This window comes from Oreochromis niloticus, linkage group LG7 (assembly GCF_001858045.2).
Source record: "Oreochromis niloticus isolate F11D_XX linkage group LG7, O_niloticus_UMD_NMBU, whole genome shotgun sequence".
Taxonomy (NCBI): domain Eukaryota; kingdom Metazoa; phylum Chordata; class Actinopteri; order Cichliformes; family Cichlidae; genus Oreochromis; species Oreochromis niloticus.
In genome coordinates, this window is record NC_031972.2 from 46,811,961 (window position 1) to 46,829,905 (window position 17,945).

Consider the following 17,945-nt stretch of genomic DNA (forward strand, 5'->3'; position numbering starts at 1 on the left):
AATAGCGCTGCCATACTGCATCACACTCGGTGCATTTCAATCATTTCTCCAGCGAGTTTGATAGCTAGCAAAATAATAACCATAATTTTAAAAAAAATAGCATATGTAACGTAGGGAGAACGCAAACTCCGCCATTGTTGTTTTCCATCAAACACTCATTAAAACAGCAACCTACAGGTATGTTAGCGCACTCATCCCCGACTGTCCGAGGGAGGGGCGGGGTCACATATTGAAACAGACGCAGCCCAGGCGGGGAAATTTTGCTTTTGCGTCTCATTTTATTTCTCTATCTGATAAGAAAACAATTCAATCAGATAGCTATTTATTGTGAATGAAATACAGTTACATTTTCAAGCACTTTTAAGCACCACATCTGAAATTCAAGCACTTTTCAAACCTTGAAAAGACGACATTAGAATTCAAGCATTTTCAAGGATTTCAAGCACCCGTACGAACCCTGAATATAGTAATTCAAAAGTCCCATATATGCTGCTTTCCACACAGACAGAAATACCACATTTAACTAATACATTTGTGCTCGGGAGCATACAACCAGCTGGCAAACAGTTGAGTTGAGTCGCCCAAAGTTGTGTTCATTGACAAAGACCTATTCAGACTGATGGCAACATGTTGGCAGTCTGTCTGCATTTATAAATTAGAGAACAAATAAGTTATTTGCAAACCTTTGACAATCTCTCTGATGATTGATGATTGCAGTCAGTCCAAGTCAGACTGCAACTGTTTGCACAAAGGTTGCTTCTTATCAGCCGAACCATGCAATTGCCTTGCGATCAAAGGTGACCGCGAGTGTCCATCACCCTCAAGCTCTAAGCAACCGCTCAGTTACCATGAGTTACAATCTGTAGCAGAATGTGAAAAGGTAAGTGTGTCCAGTCTTGGAAGGTTTTTCCAGTTAAGCCACTTAAATCATGTTTACATCAGGAGTATGATGCATGAGGTGAGCCCTCTTGTTCACAGTATTCCACGAGTATTTAATTTATTTAATAAAATATCAACATTTGATGTCCATGTTTCAATACAATATCATCACACAAAATATCACAATACTAAGCTGTATCAATTCTTTCCTCCACCCCTGCTAAATTGGCTCTTTCAGCTGTACTCGCAGATATACACATAAAAAAAACTGTAGTTTAAATTTCTTACAGTGGAGTAAAGGATAAACTACACTGCCTCCCACCTATTTATTCAAGACAACACTGCTAAATACAAGCTATACACTACTATACAGATGCTTATGAAGGTTTTTTGGTGACACACTAAATGCTAAATTAGGACACCAGACTGCTCAGTATGGCCAATTACTCAGTGTTTACAATAGCAGCAGAAGTCTTGATCGAAACCCACTGATGCACAGACTGTGAAGGACACACAAATACACATGAGTATATACACATTCTCCAGAGATGTGGGTTAGTATGCTGAGGCGATACCAGGGCAAACAAATAACCTTGTGGCTAGACTGCAAGCACAAACAGCGAGTGCACTAGACACAAGCAATTGAATAGCATAGAAATGAGTATCGATTCTGCTCCCTTCTACATACATGCTATATCTGTAAATAAATATCAGGGAATAGAAAAACATTTTATATGTTGTGCTCTCAACCGCATTGTCAGTACAAGCAGCATCTTGGTATCTCATCATCATCGCTTTTGCAGTTTCTTTTAACTGAAGCTGTATCACATTTTCCATGAGGCTTTGGGCTAGCCGTTTCCTATTTTTAAAAAGGGGGCAATTACTTTAAATCACTGTGTGGTTTATGTTGTGCAAAAGCTATCAAGCAAGCACTAAGAAGCCATAGGAGGAGCCAAACTATTCTTTAAAAAAGGGGGTTGGGCATTAGTTGATCTGCTGTATCTAGGAATCTAGGAACACAGGGTTTAACAGACGGCATCAACAGCAGTTTGCAAAAAACAGTGCGAGACAGCGAAACTCTAGGTTGTAATTTCTACAGGGGATATTGTACTTACTTGCAAAATATTCTGCAATTTATTCTCCTTTTTTTCACTCTAAGATGTCTTTAAGTAACCCATCTAACTAATCAAGTTTGTTTTTTTAAAATACTGACAAAAATGTTTACGCACTCATCAAAGTTGCCTCCAACTGTAACCTCATACCTTCTGTAATTAAGTAAGCAGCAGAGTCATTCGCAGTTGTGTTTTTTGCCCTGGGTTTTGATTTCCAGGCCAAATACTGCCTGCCCTGTGTGCTTTCTGAGAGTTGTTGGGGCCTGGCTGTATACAAACTAAGAGGAACATTTATTTTAGACACAATACTTTTATCTTCTTTTTTTGGGGGGGGGCTTCTAAAAAATGTTTTAGTTATAGTTCCTAAATTGTTACCAGCATGAGAGAGAATAAAAAGCTACACAAAGTCATTAGAATACAATTCTGATACATTTTCATCGGTGTTATAATTTATGTTATAAATCTCTTAGCCAACCGTGTCAAAACATGGCTCTGAGAAATTAACTATGCCTTGAGAGGCTGTAGAGAGCACAGTGTGCAGAACTTGCATTTTAATTCAGCTTGTGAGGAGAAACACCCAAACGGCAGCATATGTTACACTTTTTAAAAAGGGGAAATAAAGCTGTGAACCACATCAGGTTCTGTCTTCAAGTTTTTTCATCTAATCTCTAATGAGGTATGTATCTCTCAGATCGACTACACTGAGAAACATCACTTTAAGATGTATCTGCATGCAAAAAAAAGGAGTAAAACAATAATAATCGTAACTTCTTGAGGAAGAAAGAATTTCTGCCATTCATAAGAAGCAGCTCCTTCTTTCCAGTTAGCCACGAGGTGGCAGTGGAGAGTGACTCTTGCTGTTTCCAACCTCTCCAACTGTGATAAGCTGCTGCCCTCACAGAATTACATGCGCTATTAATGACTTCAGTCTTTACGTGATGACCCACTGGCCAGGAACTGCGGTGCTGGACCACGCTTTGTGAGCATTACACGAGAGGCACAAATCCTTGCCTCTGAGCAAATCCTATTTGGACCACACACACTAAAGTTGAGAATCCCTCCTTTTAATTCACTCTTGTTCTTGTCTCCCTATTCAGCCTGATCGACTCGGTAGATTTACTCGGATCTTGTGCTTTCCTGGCTAATGTTCCCGGAAAGCAGGAGGAAAATCTTTAAAGAGCTCAAACTCCCACCAGCCAGAAAAACTAAATTCACCCTTTATTCCTCCTGAAGCAAACCACTAGATGAGATGCAGTTCATATAATTACAACCGATTACAGCAGTGGTCGGCTCACAAGTGTTGCCTTGCTGTCCCAATTAAAAAAGCAACAAAAAAAAACCCTAAAAACTTTAACACGGGGGAGGATCAGAGGCATCGAAACCCAACACACTTTGCTAACTAATAGCAGTTGAAAAGGTGAGTTGAAAGAGCGAGCTGCTTTGCAGGAGTTCCTACTCCAACGCCTACTTCTACATTCAATTATTCTGTCAGCCAGCAATAACAGAACCACTGTGGCCACCGGGGGAGAAAATGGTTTCCATTCACACACACACACCACAGAGGAAAGAACTAATATCATATTACAATTCAGTATGTAACAATGAATGATCCGTTGAGACAGCATAGCCAGTCTCTTAGCCAGCACAAGGCCAAGCAGCACATGACAAGAAATGTGTTTCTACATGACATTCACGTGTTGCCTTATCTTGACCCCAAAAACAGATACTGTACATTTAAAAATGGACCTCTTCCAATTTTCTGAACATTTAAGTAGTGTGTCAAAATCTTGAGTCAGCTCCCCCCCAAACGTCTTTTTAAAAAAAAATTAAGCCTTTGTTAAGGTCTTTCAAAGTTGTACTTTTGACCCCTGCAATAGTAGATGGTGGATTTGAACCCAGGACCTTCTTGCTGTGAGGCAACAGTGCTGACCGCCTGATTTTGATTTTTAAACAGTCAGTAGCAACAGGTCTGATGGAGTGATGAATCCAGATTTGAAATGTATGGTTCAAATCATCAATATGTATGGAAGAAGGCAGAAGCATCACTAAAACACGGCAGAGACTCTGTCATGGTGTGAACTGCATTTCCGCCAGTGATGCAGTATCATTGGGAAAGTGTCTGACTGGCAAAGGGTTCATTCTTCAGAAGCCTGGAGAATTATTCCTGAAGACTCTTTCAAGAAATTACAAGTAAACTTTCCTAATAGAGCTCAGGCTCTGTTGGAGAATAAAGGTTTTGACTGTGGCTTTCCAGTCAAAGTTCCTTTTCCTAGCAAAATATAAAGACATTAAAAAGAAATTATAGAGAAAGAAATTATAGAGGGATGACTCAAGGCTTTTCCTAAGAGCTGTATAGGTAGATGGACTTGGCCTTGATGGACAGTTGGTTAATAATTCTGCTTTAAAAAGAAAAAAAAAAGGTAATAACACATTTTAATCTTTTGACGTGGACTCTGGTTTATACATTCGCCTAACAAAAAGATGCTTGGTTCTCCCAGAAGGAGGCACAAATCAGTTGGGTGTTGCACCAGGAAGGGCATCAGCACAAACATCTGCCAAATCAACTATGGACAGCTACCTACTTTGGATCCCTTGGGAGTAAGGGAGCAGCTGAAACTAACTTATACAACGTTGACTCTGGAGAAACAGCACAAATAATACATAAATACAGTATTAATGGAGACAGTCTGTATGTAAATGAGGATATTGGGCTTTCCAGTCTGTGTCTTGACCTGTGTGCTGTCTCCCATGTGGCCAGCACAGCAGCTTTTACTAAAACCCTCATTTCCTGCCTGCAGCCACCCTGTGGCATCCTCTAATTCCCCCTCTCACTTCCCTTACTCACTTTCTCCATCCTGGGCTTTTCTGTTGCTACTGGTGGACCAGACTCAAGCTCTCCTTTTCACCCTCGCGGTCCCTTTCCCTCCTCGCTTACTCTCTCCCATTATTTTTTTGCTCCACCTCTCTAGCTTTCTGCATGGTTCTCAGCATTTCTTTCTCTCCCTCTTTCTACATGCAGCTCACATGCTCAGCTCTCAGCTCCTGTCGCCCAGGCAGGCCAGAGTATTGATGAAGCTGAGCTGTACAAATCTGCCTCCCAGAAGACTGCTCTCTCTCACACATCTATACAACACATTACATACAGGTCATCAACCCACAACTGCTTCCTAAACTAGAATAATTGGACAGCTCTGAGACGCCCAGCCACTGGGGTTCATCTACAGAGGGATCGTCTCCTGGCATCCCCAGAAAATCAATTAGGTTTATTAACAGGTAGAAAGTCCACTCCATAACTCTTGCTTATTACTTGTAATATAAATATTGTTTATTACGATAGCAGGCTGATCTTAAATAAGACAAACAGATAATAAATATAAAAATATCTCATATATCAACATTATGGGAAGAAACAAATCATCCGTCGATATCCATTTATTTTTGAACCTCTAAGCTTTCAACACTATGCATTAAAAGGCTGAATATACACCAAAATAAAATATCATCTGAATCAGTGTTATCGACTGTGTTGATTTCTATTATACTACATAATGTTTGCCCACAGACGTGGCTTCTGAGTCTGAAAAATGAACCTGATGCAGTGCATTAAACTTGTTTTCTGTTGCACAGTGGTTTAAAGTCCTTTTTCCAGATGAAAGTAAATTTTGTATTTCATTTGGAGACCAAGCTCCTAGAGTCTGGAGGAAGAATGGAGAGGCTCAGAGTCCAGGGTGTTTGAAGTCCAGTGTGAGTTTGACACAGGTTGTGATGATTTGGGGTCCCAGTCCTCTGCTGCTGGCAGTGATGGTCGCTTCACTGTCCAAAGTCATTGCAGCTGTCAACCGGGAGATTTGAGAGCACTTCACGCTTCCATCTGCTGACAAGCTTTATGGAGATGCCGATTTTCTTTTCCCGCAGGACTTAGCGCCTGCATACAGTGCCAAAAATACTACCAAACGGTTTGCTGACCATGTTATTACTTGTTGATTAGCCAACCGACACCCCTGAGCTGAACCCCACTGAAAATCTGTAATGTATTGTCAAGAGAACTGAATCTAATTTTTAGAACATGTATTGGAAATCCATTTTTGATCTAAGGAAACATTCTTGTAATTTGAGATGCTGGATTTCTGACTTTCATGAGCTATGAGCCATAATCATCAAAATTAGAACAAAAAAGATTTTCACTTTAAGTGTAATGAATAGATTATATGAAACTTTATCTTTTTGCATTAAATAATAAAACACACCTTTCAAGATATTCTTTTTTTTTTTTCAAGATTCACTGGTATGGCAAATATCCAAGAAAACCTGAATAACAGCAGCCTGACGTTGGTGAACTTTAATACAAGAACCAGGGTGTGCACGATTAGGCTAGTGGTTAGTCATCTCCTTTCACGCTTGCAATCTAATAATGGAAAAATATTTTTAAAAAATATTTGAAATAGAAATGAATGTGCATGTTCAATATGATAAATGGACTGGTTCATATATAGTGCCTTTCTACTCTATTTGAGCACTCAAAGCACATTATACTACATGCCTCCTTCATCCATTTACACATGCACTTTTTATGCCTAAGTGCTTTCTATCTCACACACATTCATACTCCAATGGATGCACAGGAGAGGAACTTGGGGTTCGGCATCTTGCCTGACAGTGTTAAATCATAAGTGAGGTCATGCTTCTTCAGGGATGGGTGGCAAATTTAAGTTTATGTGCACTTTCTTGGCATGCAAACTGGAGCAGCCAGGGATCAAACCACCAACCTTCTGATTAGTAGATGACCTGCTCTACTTCCTGAACTACAGCCACCCATTATGTAAATAATGGTTATTTTTTCATACTTCTATGTTATGACACTGAAATGTAACCTTTCTGTATCCATTACATACTTTACTTGAGTAAACTCCAAGTTCATCTTATGTCCTTAGACCAGAGAATAAACACTGTCTCACTGAACAGGATTCTAGCCGGCTAGCTGTTCATTTTTCTTAGTCAAAGACTAAAGGCTGAGTGAAGCATCTGAAAATCAGTTTACAGAGCAGTGCGTGGGAGAATAAGTCAGATTAGAGTCTGCTGGTTTAATGTGGAAGGGCCTGTTGTGCTGTGAAAGGCACTGCAAGCTGGCAGATATACATCCCAAGAAGAATATTAGCATTTAGATCCCCTATTGCCAGTCTGTAAAAACAAAAAAAAGTTATGACTAATGAATGCTATTATACTGGAGTCACTTTTCACAGTCAAAAACCTGTAAGCCTTGGTATGCTAATCCAGTTCCACTTAATGAAAGAGGTGATTCACAATGAGCCCAAGCAGCTGAAACTTGCAAAGGCTCGGTCATCCTCTAACAAGCTTACTGGCAATTTTTTTTTCTATTCTTGGACCTTTATGATGTCATAAAAACGGAGCAGAGAGGCAGTCAATCAGAAGAAAGCTGGTTTAAAGGGAGATCTTTATTTATCTTATCTTGGTGAAGCCCCTGAGTTTATCCTCTGTCTTAAACAAGCTCTTTTTGCTGATAACATGCAAAGTCAGTCTATAGAGTCAGTGAGAAAATGCATGCAGCCAGATCGATTTTAATCCAGGCAACTTTAAGCCACAGGATACAGTGAAACTGGTGAGTAACAAATGGCAGGCCCAGGGTAAATCAACATGACATCATTATGCACCAGTCACCAGTTAGGCATCAACTCTGCACAGCCTTGCTTCCAAACAACTCTCAGCCAATGGTGTTTATTTTAGGCAACGGTCTAGACTTAATAACACAGAGAGACCTGAACTGATTTAAGCAGGTATAGGTTACAAAGATTTAAAACAATTACACTAATATTTATTGAGCGATGGTAAATTAGTGTCAGATATTTTTATACTAAATTCTCCAGGTAGCTCGGAAGCAACATCTGAAACATTAATTGCTCCTGTTGCTTACTTGTGAAGATTTGATATTGGGATTTGTCACCTTTTTTCAACAGCAAATTAGGTGGTCAAAGCTAAACTACGATTTTCAACCGTATGAACAGTGTCACTAAAACCTGCTATAAATGTTGCCATAAGATGGAATCAGTCTAATATCTGTCTGCAATTGAATTGGGCCAAGTTGGCAATTGCATCCAATCTGTTTCTGATAATACAGGAAACAACTGTAGCAAATCATTCAAGATTCCATATCTGTTGCACTCTACATAGACAGAAATGTACATTTCACTGTTACATTTGTGATGAGGAACCTTCCTGCTCTAAAGGAACACAACCACAGTGCAACCAGCTGAGTTGTGCTCATTGGCAAAGATTAATTCAGACTGATGGCAACACATTGCATTTATTAATTAGAAGGCAGTTATTTGCAAACCTTTAACTAACTCTCTGAGAGTGACTGCAGTGCACATCGGACTGTAAGTGTTGCAAAAACGGTTGCCTTATATCAGGCAACCTGCGCAATCTGCTTGCAATCAAGAGTGGTTATGAATGTGCAAACACCCTCAAAATCTAGGCAACCATTTAATCACCGCAAGTTGCAATCAGTCACAGAACGGGAAAAAATTCTATACAATCACCAGGCAGCCACCAACGTTTTTGCTGATGCAAGGAGGTTGCTTGTCTGTTTTTACTTTTGCGACTGAGCCATTACTTTGACTGAATTAGGAGGCAGTTTGTCAAGCTAAGTGTGTCCAGTGTTGGATGTTTTTTTTCCGGCTGAGCAGATTTAATTTCATTTTTCTCGTCTAACCGTATCACAGGATGGAGGAGCATGTTCATAGTATACCCTGAGCACACATTTATTTAATAAAAGATCAACATTTGGTGTCCCTCTATCAATACAATACTGCAACTCAAAATATCATGCTATTATCCTGTACTATGCACTTGTATTTGTTTCCCCCACTCCTAGTTATTGTGTGCGACAATAATGGGTTTATACTTTAAGAAACTGTGAATTGATTCGACATATAAAGTGTTGCTAAAACACTTCACAGATTAATCAATAGTAAGAGTAACAGATCTGCTATAAGAACTTTTTTCTTTTTTAAAGTTATACTACTCCACAATCTGGTAATCTAGACCCTACACACAAAAAAGTCCTGCATCTTTGTTCTCTGACTTGGGCCTGATTTGGGTGAGAAATAGTAAAATTAGTGAAAAAAGTCAATACAAGCAAACTTTCAAGACTCCACTATCCATCTTTCTCACACAGAGAGTACCAGTAGTCCAATCAGTCAGACTAAAAGAAAGGAAAAACTGTTGATAAAAGAAAACAGTAAGATCGGGTTACTCTGTTCATTTGATAACCTGAACCTCAAAGGGCCACAAAAGCAAAGTCCAGATGATAAAAACTTGAACTTAGTGTGAACTTTCTTTAGTCTCCAACCAATATGAAAGTATATCCACCTACAGACGTCCCACATTCTCACACACACATACACACACACACGTAGTCAATACTGTGTTACGTTAATGGATAAATCCAATAAATAACAGCACTGTGTTCACATTGGCCAGGCAGGCCTGGTACATGACGTGTGGTCAGCACATTGAACAGAAGTGATAAAAGCTTGGAAAAGGCTTTGAAGACCAGAGTTGTAGCTGCAAGGCCAATACATCGGTTTCTTTGCTCCACAAATACGCTGCGCCAAGCAATTCACTCAAACATGTGACTGAGCCAGTTCTTGTGTTGATGGTCTTTAAACATCAAAGCAACACTGAGCATGTGGTTTCTCACACATCATGGTTCTGTGTGAAACAAATATGCACATGTTTGTTTCTGAGTCAATGAGAAGACAAAAGTCTCAAATATATTGCTGAATTGCAACATTCCTCCTGTCAGTATCTGATCAACAGTGAAAGACAAACAGCAAGATGGACATCGTCCATTAAAAGACCATAATGAAGTGCAGCAAATAAAGTCTTTAAACAGATAGTTCATACTACCTTAAAGGGACAGTTAAATGCATGTATTTTCATCCCGCTGTTTATTTTTTTCACATAAATGAGACTTCCACTGTAAGGCTAAACTTAACATAGTAACATAACATGCTAATGCAGCACAAACAAATTGACATGTATTGGTAATCCTGACCTAGTTCACCTAGTTGAGACTGATAGCAAACGAGAGTTGCACCAACCACAACATACAGCTGAAGCTAAGATCGGTCTCATTAGTTTTGCAGGTATTTGATTATAAACATGTTTAAGACCAACATTAATTTATTTAAGATGACTGACAATGATTCTACCACTTATTTCAGTCTGGATATTAGAAGGCTAAGATACAGAACGGTCCACTTTTCATCTAATTTGCCAGCGATCATGACTGCCAAAAATAATAAATAAATAAAGACAGCTAACTCATACTGCCCCACAGACTGTCATATTAAAAAAAAAGGTTAAGCCTTGCCTTATAAATGATAACTGATCTGTGCAACTCCTGTGCATCAACTGAAACACAAAGAAAATGCATGAATACATCTCATAATCTCATAATAAAGACTGTAAAACACTGCAGTGTAGCCGTTAAGGAGCCCTACAAATACTTATGTCAATAATAATAAATAATAATGATTAACACCCTTTTGATTATAAGTATATTGGTCCCTTTTTACTCTTTTTACCACCAGAGAGGGAGACACACGGCCCCCCCCCTCACTAGCAGCTGAAGAAGTTGGCGTTCACAACACTAATAGCAGTGACCCTGTAGCCACACCAGCTGTCTGTTATCATTAAGGTAGCAGCTAGCAGCTATGGCTAATAATAAAATGATAAGGTTAATGTGGGAGATAAGCAGTAAATGTTATCAGTCTTGCTGATTCGCAATGTTAATAGGCAGTGTTAGACAGACAGACAGACAACTTAACAGGATAACCCAGTCATCTATATCTTGAAAGTGTCACGTTTCTCTTAAGGACACAGACTGATACAGAGAAAACCCCACCAGCATCTAGACGGAAACAGTAGTAGTATATCCAAGCTGCCATAGGCTGAGAGGCGGAGTACACCCTGGACAGGTCACCCCTCTGTCACATCAATAAGACAGAGAGTTAGACAAGAATTCGCATTCATATTCACACCTGTTGGCAATTAAGAATCACCAATTGACCTAACTCCACTAACTCTATGTCTTTGGACTGTGCGAGGAAGCCAGAGTATCCGGGGAGAACATGCAAGCTCCACACAGAAAGGCCAGATGGTAGATTTAAACAGCAGGACCTTCTTGCTGTAAGGCAACAGTGTTAAATACCATGCTGCCCTGATTGTGGATCTCTGTACTGAATATTTGGTCTCAGTTTCAAATTTGGTACAACCATAGACACCTCTTAACCTCACAGCTGGGTCCTTTTTATGCACATATATAAACCTTCCTGTCCTTGCTTATGTTTCCACTAGAATTAGTTCAAACAAAGGACGCTGTATCTGCTTAAATTTCAAAGACATCAAAGTTAAGTGACAACGCACCGCTTACATAAAAGCAGCACAAATGAAATTTTACTACTTATCTACGTTATTAAGGCTCAAGATAAAAGGCGTGTTTGTGAGTTGTTGTGGTTTCTAAACAGAAAGCCCCATCTCAAACGGCAGAAGGCACAAGCTGGGAATGGATGTGGATAAAAGTCCATGAAAACACCATTTAAACAGGAGTGTAAAACTGCCAAAGAGTAACCGAGAGAGAGACTGTGATTGTGCTTGAGAGTCTGTGTATGAGCTTACTTTGATGCAACTGTGACCCTGACCTGAATAAGCATCTCATTACAGGGATGGTTGTATGAATGAATGAATGGATGGATGCATGTGTGACCTATTTTTTTAAACACCACGTGAGAGAAAGAGCACAAGATCAAGAGACACAGACAGTGAGATAAAAACATAAGTGCTTCTGATAGATGTCAGGGATCAAACAGTTTACATTTATATACTTTAATTTCACTCTGTCACTTTGTGTGCTGACTCACTTTAATACTTTCTAATATTTCCTTGTTTTATTTTGCTTTCAAATATTTTCCTTTAGCAAAATCTGTTTTCATTTTGTTAATATTTATGGTAATCTTGCGCTTTTTATTAACATTTTCCTAATCAGCTCATTTTTAATTTTATTTTACTTTTTTTTTAACAGAGCTCCTTCTTTCATTTAATTTTTATCTTACTAAAACAATTTAGCTCTTATTAAAGAGACAGAAGCTTCTCAGTCAAGATAGGAAATTGCTCATCTACCTCTGCTCCAGTATCCTATTGCATCCACACAGGCTCCATTATGGGACCTCTCTTATTTACACATGCTTTCCCTCGGCTCTATTTTAAAAAAAATATGAGACTGCATCTTGCCGTTATGCAGATGACACACAACATTACCTACTAGTTTCACAGAGAATGTAATGTTGGTTGAAGAACCTGTTCAGCTGTGGGCAGAACGTCAGATGCTAGATGCCAATGAATATCATTCAGATGAATGATAAGAAAAGTGAAGTGATCATTTTTGGACCAGCTTAGTTTCCAGTATCAGCTCTACTCTTGGTCTTCTGTGTGCTAATTTTCAAAATCAGCTTACAGATCTACGTGTTTTTATTGAGAGTTTATTGAATTTTAATAAACAAGAGAAAAACGGTTGTGAAAGACAGCTTTTACCATCTCAGATATATTGCAAAAATAAAGTCATTGTTATCCCCAGTAGACCTCAGCACAGTAATCCATGCATTTATTATTTCTCGACAGGACAACTATAATGCAGAACATCTGTTCTGGCTCTCTGATAAGAGGTGTTTCTACATTTTTACTCTTTGTTTTTTAAGCCATTAATGGGTTAGCCCCACATTACATTTCTGATCTGCTTACAACACATTCTGCCTCCAGACTTTGGAATAGTATCCCATTTCAAATCATATCTATATTAATCTGAATTTAAAGACTTGTGTTTGTTTTACCCTTGCTTTTAGCTCGTTCAAAGGTTTCTTTTAAATGGTGTTTAAAGTCCATCTTTATTTTATTAATATGTTTATCCTTGCCATGTTTATTTCCCTATTGACTCTTTGTTCCTGTAATATATTCCTGTATAGTGCAATCTGATGATATCAAATGCAAAGCACTTTGTGTCATTTCCTGTTATGTATGCATATATATATATATATATATATATATATATATATATATATATACACATATACATATACATATATATATATATATATATATATATATATATATGTATTATTCTTATTTAGGCTGTTTTGCTCATACATTTTTTTCTGTTTTGGCTGTTGTACTAAAGGAATATGCTGCCCTACACCATCATCAAGCTGCAGCGTATACTGTCAAAACTGTTCTATTTTTTATAAAGCTTGTTATCAATCATTCACCCTGATAGAGAATTTAAACTGTGGAACTGATGACCTGTATGATAATCTGCATCAGTGAAAATAATTTCACCATGTCAACTTTTTTTAAATCAGAAATGATTAGAAATGATTAGAAATGCAAAAACCTACTGTGAGCATGTAAAAATACATGCTTTTCACACGTTTACAACTGAAGTTTAATAAAGAAGCAATAATAGCACACCAGATTCAGGAACTGGCACCTGCGTAATCTGATATGTAACCATAAACTGAAGCACAGATGTGCCAAAACGTGTTTGAGGCACACTTAACACTTCACATAGTGCGGTCAAAAATTAACCACATTTATTCAAGCGTCAGGGTTTCTTGATCGCCAAGTATTGAAAGCATTACATAACTGCAGCCTCTCTAAAGGGATATTCTAAAGGTCAGAGTGCAAAGGAACTCAGCTAAATTCTTTTTTTTTTTTAAATAAAAAGTTTGTTCATATATTGTGTTTCTTCCAGATATCAATGCAATAAAAGTGTAGTTCATTTAGAAACATAAAAGTCATTCATTTAGAAATTTATATCACAAAATGAAGGTATTTCTGAGGGGAATGCATTACATTAAAAAAAACTGCTGTCACATCTGCTAGTGAGCTGATAATAGCCAAATATTTTTAAATAACTGATGCATCGTCTAAGCAGTTTATTGAGCAAATATTTTGTTGTTGTAGTATCTCAAATGTTGTAATATACTGTTTTTATGTTTTTATATTTGGGGGGATCTGCTGAATTTTGAGGAATATTATTGTTGATTAACCTCCAAAGAAAAATGATAGCTAAAATGTTAGCTACAGAGTGGAGGGGTTCTTTTCGGGGGTTTTTTTTTTGTTTGTTTGTTGTTGTTGTTTTTTGTTTTTGTTTTTGTTTTTTTTGGGGGGGGGGTAAGTCCTTTCACCATTAGCCACTACATTACATTTCCCAGCATTTAAAGGGCTAAAGGCAAGCCAGCATCCATTACAGGACACCTGTAGGGCCACCGCATGAGTCATGTTTTATTTACAAGACAGTTGTGGAGTCAGTTCTCTATTTTTAGGAACATCTGCCTTTATAAATGGCTATTTTTACGCACATCTGGTTTCACTGTGACTGTCCAGGTGTTTGGGACATTCCAGCACATTCCAGCCACCCTGGCGTGTCTGCACCGTTGGTATCACCTAATTGATGCCTTCTTCGGCTCCTGGTGACGTCGCTCCAATAGCATCACGCCATGAAGAAAGCCCCCCACTCTCTCCACTCCAATTCACATGCACTTTACGCAGCCACTGCGCTGCTGGCACGCCAGCCTGGGCTGCAACTACTCACGCCGAACTGCGCGTGCACCCATACTGTAAAGCTGCCTGGCAAAACCAGGAAACAATGCACCGGGAGAGCCAAGAAAAGTTACATAACACCATGCCAGAGACTCCCCACACGGGTTAGGCGATGTAAGTGGGCGTTTACTCCGTGCCAGTCTGGTGCTGCCATCGCTAAAAATAAAACGGAAATGAGCCGTGACATCTGTCAATCCTACCTACCTTTGAAACCCTAGTTTTAAAAAAAATCTACCAAGAAACCATGTGTGCTGGAGGCTCAGGCATGCAAAATAAACTACACGAGTATGTGCAGGCTTTAAGCGGTGCAGGACTCAGTCGTTTGGGGGAATCAGGTGGAGACCCGGGGACCGCACCGTCCACATCTAATGTAAATGGTAACTCGAAACACTCCACGGGAACCCGCCTGTGGATGAAAATACCAGCCCGTGCCATATGTCCACGGTCATACCGCCGACGCACCGGCAGCAGCGCTTGTGTCACACAGAGAGGGACCCGCTGTCAGTAAACAAACACTTCACGTCCACACTTTCCCGCTGCCGCCCCGCTTACCTGCGATGGTGACCCGCTTTATCCTTCTTCCCCTTCGGCCTCCTCTTTCTAGCCTGGATGGCCATCACTGCCGGTCCGAGGTTACGTTCATTCACAGACACAGACGAGTCCGGGGAAGGGTGTAGGAGGAAAGGTGGCGGTGGGGGAGAGAGAACAAGCACACATCATCAACGAGGCTGGATGGCGTTTAGCATACCCTCACGGGCTACGTACACCCATAACTTCCGCCAACAGGAGCGGGTTAGCGTAGCTAAGTTGGAGGATGAGTTATACGCACCTTTCCTGGAGCTCATGTTTCCTCCTCTTCCCTCAGCAGGAGCAGGCAGCACGGCGGCAGCAGCAGCAGCAGCAGCAGCCAGGTCCCCCTGCGTGTCTCTGAATCACTCTCTCACTCACACTAACCCCTCTGCCGATGGATGACACGCACGCCCTCTGTCGTTTCAAAAAGGGGTTGCAAGCAGACCTACGCGGACCAGCGACACACAAAATACTCAGGGTGTGACAGCATCTTATTTTGGAGTTGTTTTTTTTTCTGGATCTCAGGAACAGAAAAATAAATAAATAAATGCAGTTTAAAATGGAAACTATATTTATTAGAACCGTATAAGCTTTTGTGTAATACACACTGGTAGTGATGGAGTTCATTCAGGGAATAATGTTAAATGATTGGAATGAGGAGCTGAACCAAACTGCTGGTAGTTCATAAAAATACAGCATATAAGCAGACATCCCAACATCTCATTTGAAAAAAAAAAAACCCTTCATAATGTACTTGCTATGTTATTGCGTGTTCACATGCTAGTACGAGGGGTCGGCTGCATTTGTGTACGATTGTTGTTACAGTCTATGCTCTCCTCTTGGCCAGATCGCTCTTTGAAGAAGAGATTGTTTCTTTTATTAACCAAGGATTTAAATCCTTGGTTACCAGTGTGTATTACACAAAAGCTTATACGGTTCTAATAAATATATTTTCCATTTTAAACTGCATTTATTTATTCATTCATTTATTTATTTATTTATTTATTTAAATCCTTGGTTAAAAAAGGACGGATTCCAACCCACTTTAATGGATCCCAACCCAGGTAAAGTGGGTTGGGATCCATGTTAATCATGATGTGACTGGTGATGGTGGACACCATGAACTCACTGTCATGTACAGGAAATCAGTTTGAGATTATCTGAGCCATGTCCATCCCTTTATGAGGGATCAGGTCGGGAACAACATTCAAGTATGCTCATATTAAAGTAAAGCATGGTTGGTACTAAGTGGCCCAAAGTGTTCTAGGAAAATATCCCCTACTGTTACACCACCACCATCAGCCTCAGCCATAACATTTTGTCAGTCTTCTGTCGCTCAATCACAGTGAGCTTATGGGAATTTTAGCCTCAGTTTCCTACGCTCCGCTGACAGGAGTGGCACCTGTAGTGATCTTCAGCTGGTGTAGCTCATCTGCCTCAAGGTTCAACATGTTGTGTGTTCAGAGATACTCTTCTGCATGTCTTGGTTGTAGCGAGTAGTACTTTAAATTACTGTTGCCTTCCTATCAGCTCAAAGCAGTTTGGCCATTCTACTTTGACCTCTGACATCACCGGTCACTGGATATTTCCTCTTTTTATGGACCACTCTCTGTAAACCCTACAGATGATTTGTGGAAAAATAAAAGTAGATCAGCAGTTTCTGAACTACCAAGCCACATTCAAAGTCACTTAAATCACCTTTACTGTCCCACTGTGATGCTTCAGCAAGTATCCCTGACCATGTTACATATCTAAATGTATTGAGATTGGCTTTTTTTTTTTTATTTGTTCTTCAGGCTGTATTATTTTTTTCTATCTTAATATTTTCCACAATCAGCTATCATCACATGATTTGGTATTCTGGTGAATTAAACTGCTTCATAAGCTCCTCATGTTCCCAGACATCAGCCTTCTGTGTTTTTTAACAAAGAGGTGCTTTAATGACACTACTGCAGCAACATGAAGTTTTCTCCTGGCGCACCGAAAAGGCACCGCTGGGATTCGAACCCAGGATCTCCTGTTTACTAGACAGGCGCTTTAACCAACTAAGCCACGGCGCCGCTGTGCGACGTCTTCGTGCCAAATCTTGCGTAGCCGCGATAGCGCAACGATCAATTTAGGCAATATTGTCGAAAAAGTTAGAGTTCAATTTAAAACTGGCTGTGCCGTAAAATAATACACAGCCAGAGATGCTGTAAAAAGCACAGAGGTTATAAACTAAATGCATTTAAGAGCCGTTAAATTTACATTTTACACATTAGTGCAGGACTCAGTGCTATATGCGTACTAAGCATACAGTGGACCACCTTTACAGGCTACACAACAAACCGAAGGACAAACTAGCCACTTCAAACCACACCATGCACGATACAGTGATACACTCATACACGGATAGTGCACTGTAGCCACAGCCGTAAACGTGCAAAAACACATATCTTACATTACACGGGAAAAGTAGGAAACACTCAGGAGAGGCATTTTCTCTCGTGGATTGATGAACTCACCAAACACCGGGGCCGTTGACCGCGGTGAGCGCAGAATGTGCTCATCACTTTTCCATTACTTTCGCGGTTTCCGGTAGGGTCATGCTTTAAATTCTGATTAGTGGGGTGATCTTTTTGGACAGGTCTGGACCCCCAAAGGCCGTCCATAACGCCCACCACTGAATTGTGATGCTTGATGATGATGTTCATCTGAGAGGCCCAAAGT

At 39.8% G+C, this 17,945-nt stretch overlaps 1 protein-coding gene and 1 non-coding gene across 2 annotated transcripts in view; both read right to left on the reverse strand.

Moving 5' to 3' along the window:
* srpk2 (SRSF protein kinase 2) overlaps positions 1 to 15,283 on the reverse strand; it is a 71,786-nt gene extending 56,503 nt beyond the window's left edge. Inside the window, 1 exon segment of the mRNA XM_025908457.1 lies at positions 15,219 to 15,283. Coding sequence (XP_025764242.1) covers positions 15,219 to 15,283 — 65 coding nt within the window.
* A 1,939-nt stretch (positions 15,284 to 17,222) lies between these two features.
* On the reverse strand, positions 17,223 to 17,296 carry trnat-agu (transfer RNA threonine (anticodon AGU)). Its single transcript has one exon. It is a non-coding gene; the product is annotated as a tRNA-Thr (tRNA).
* Between the last annotated feature and the right edge of the window lie 649 nt (positions 17,297 to 17,945).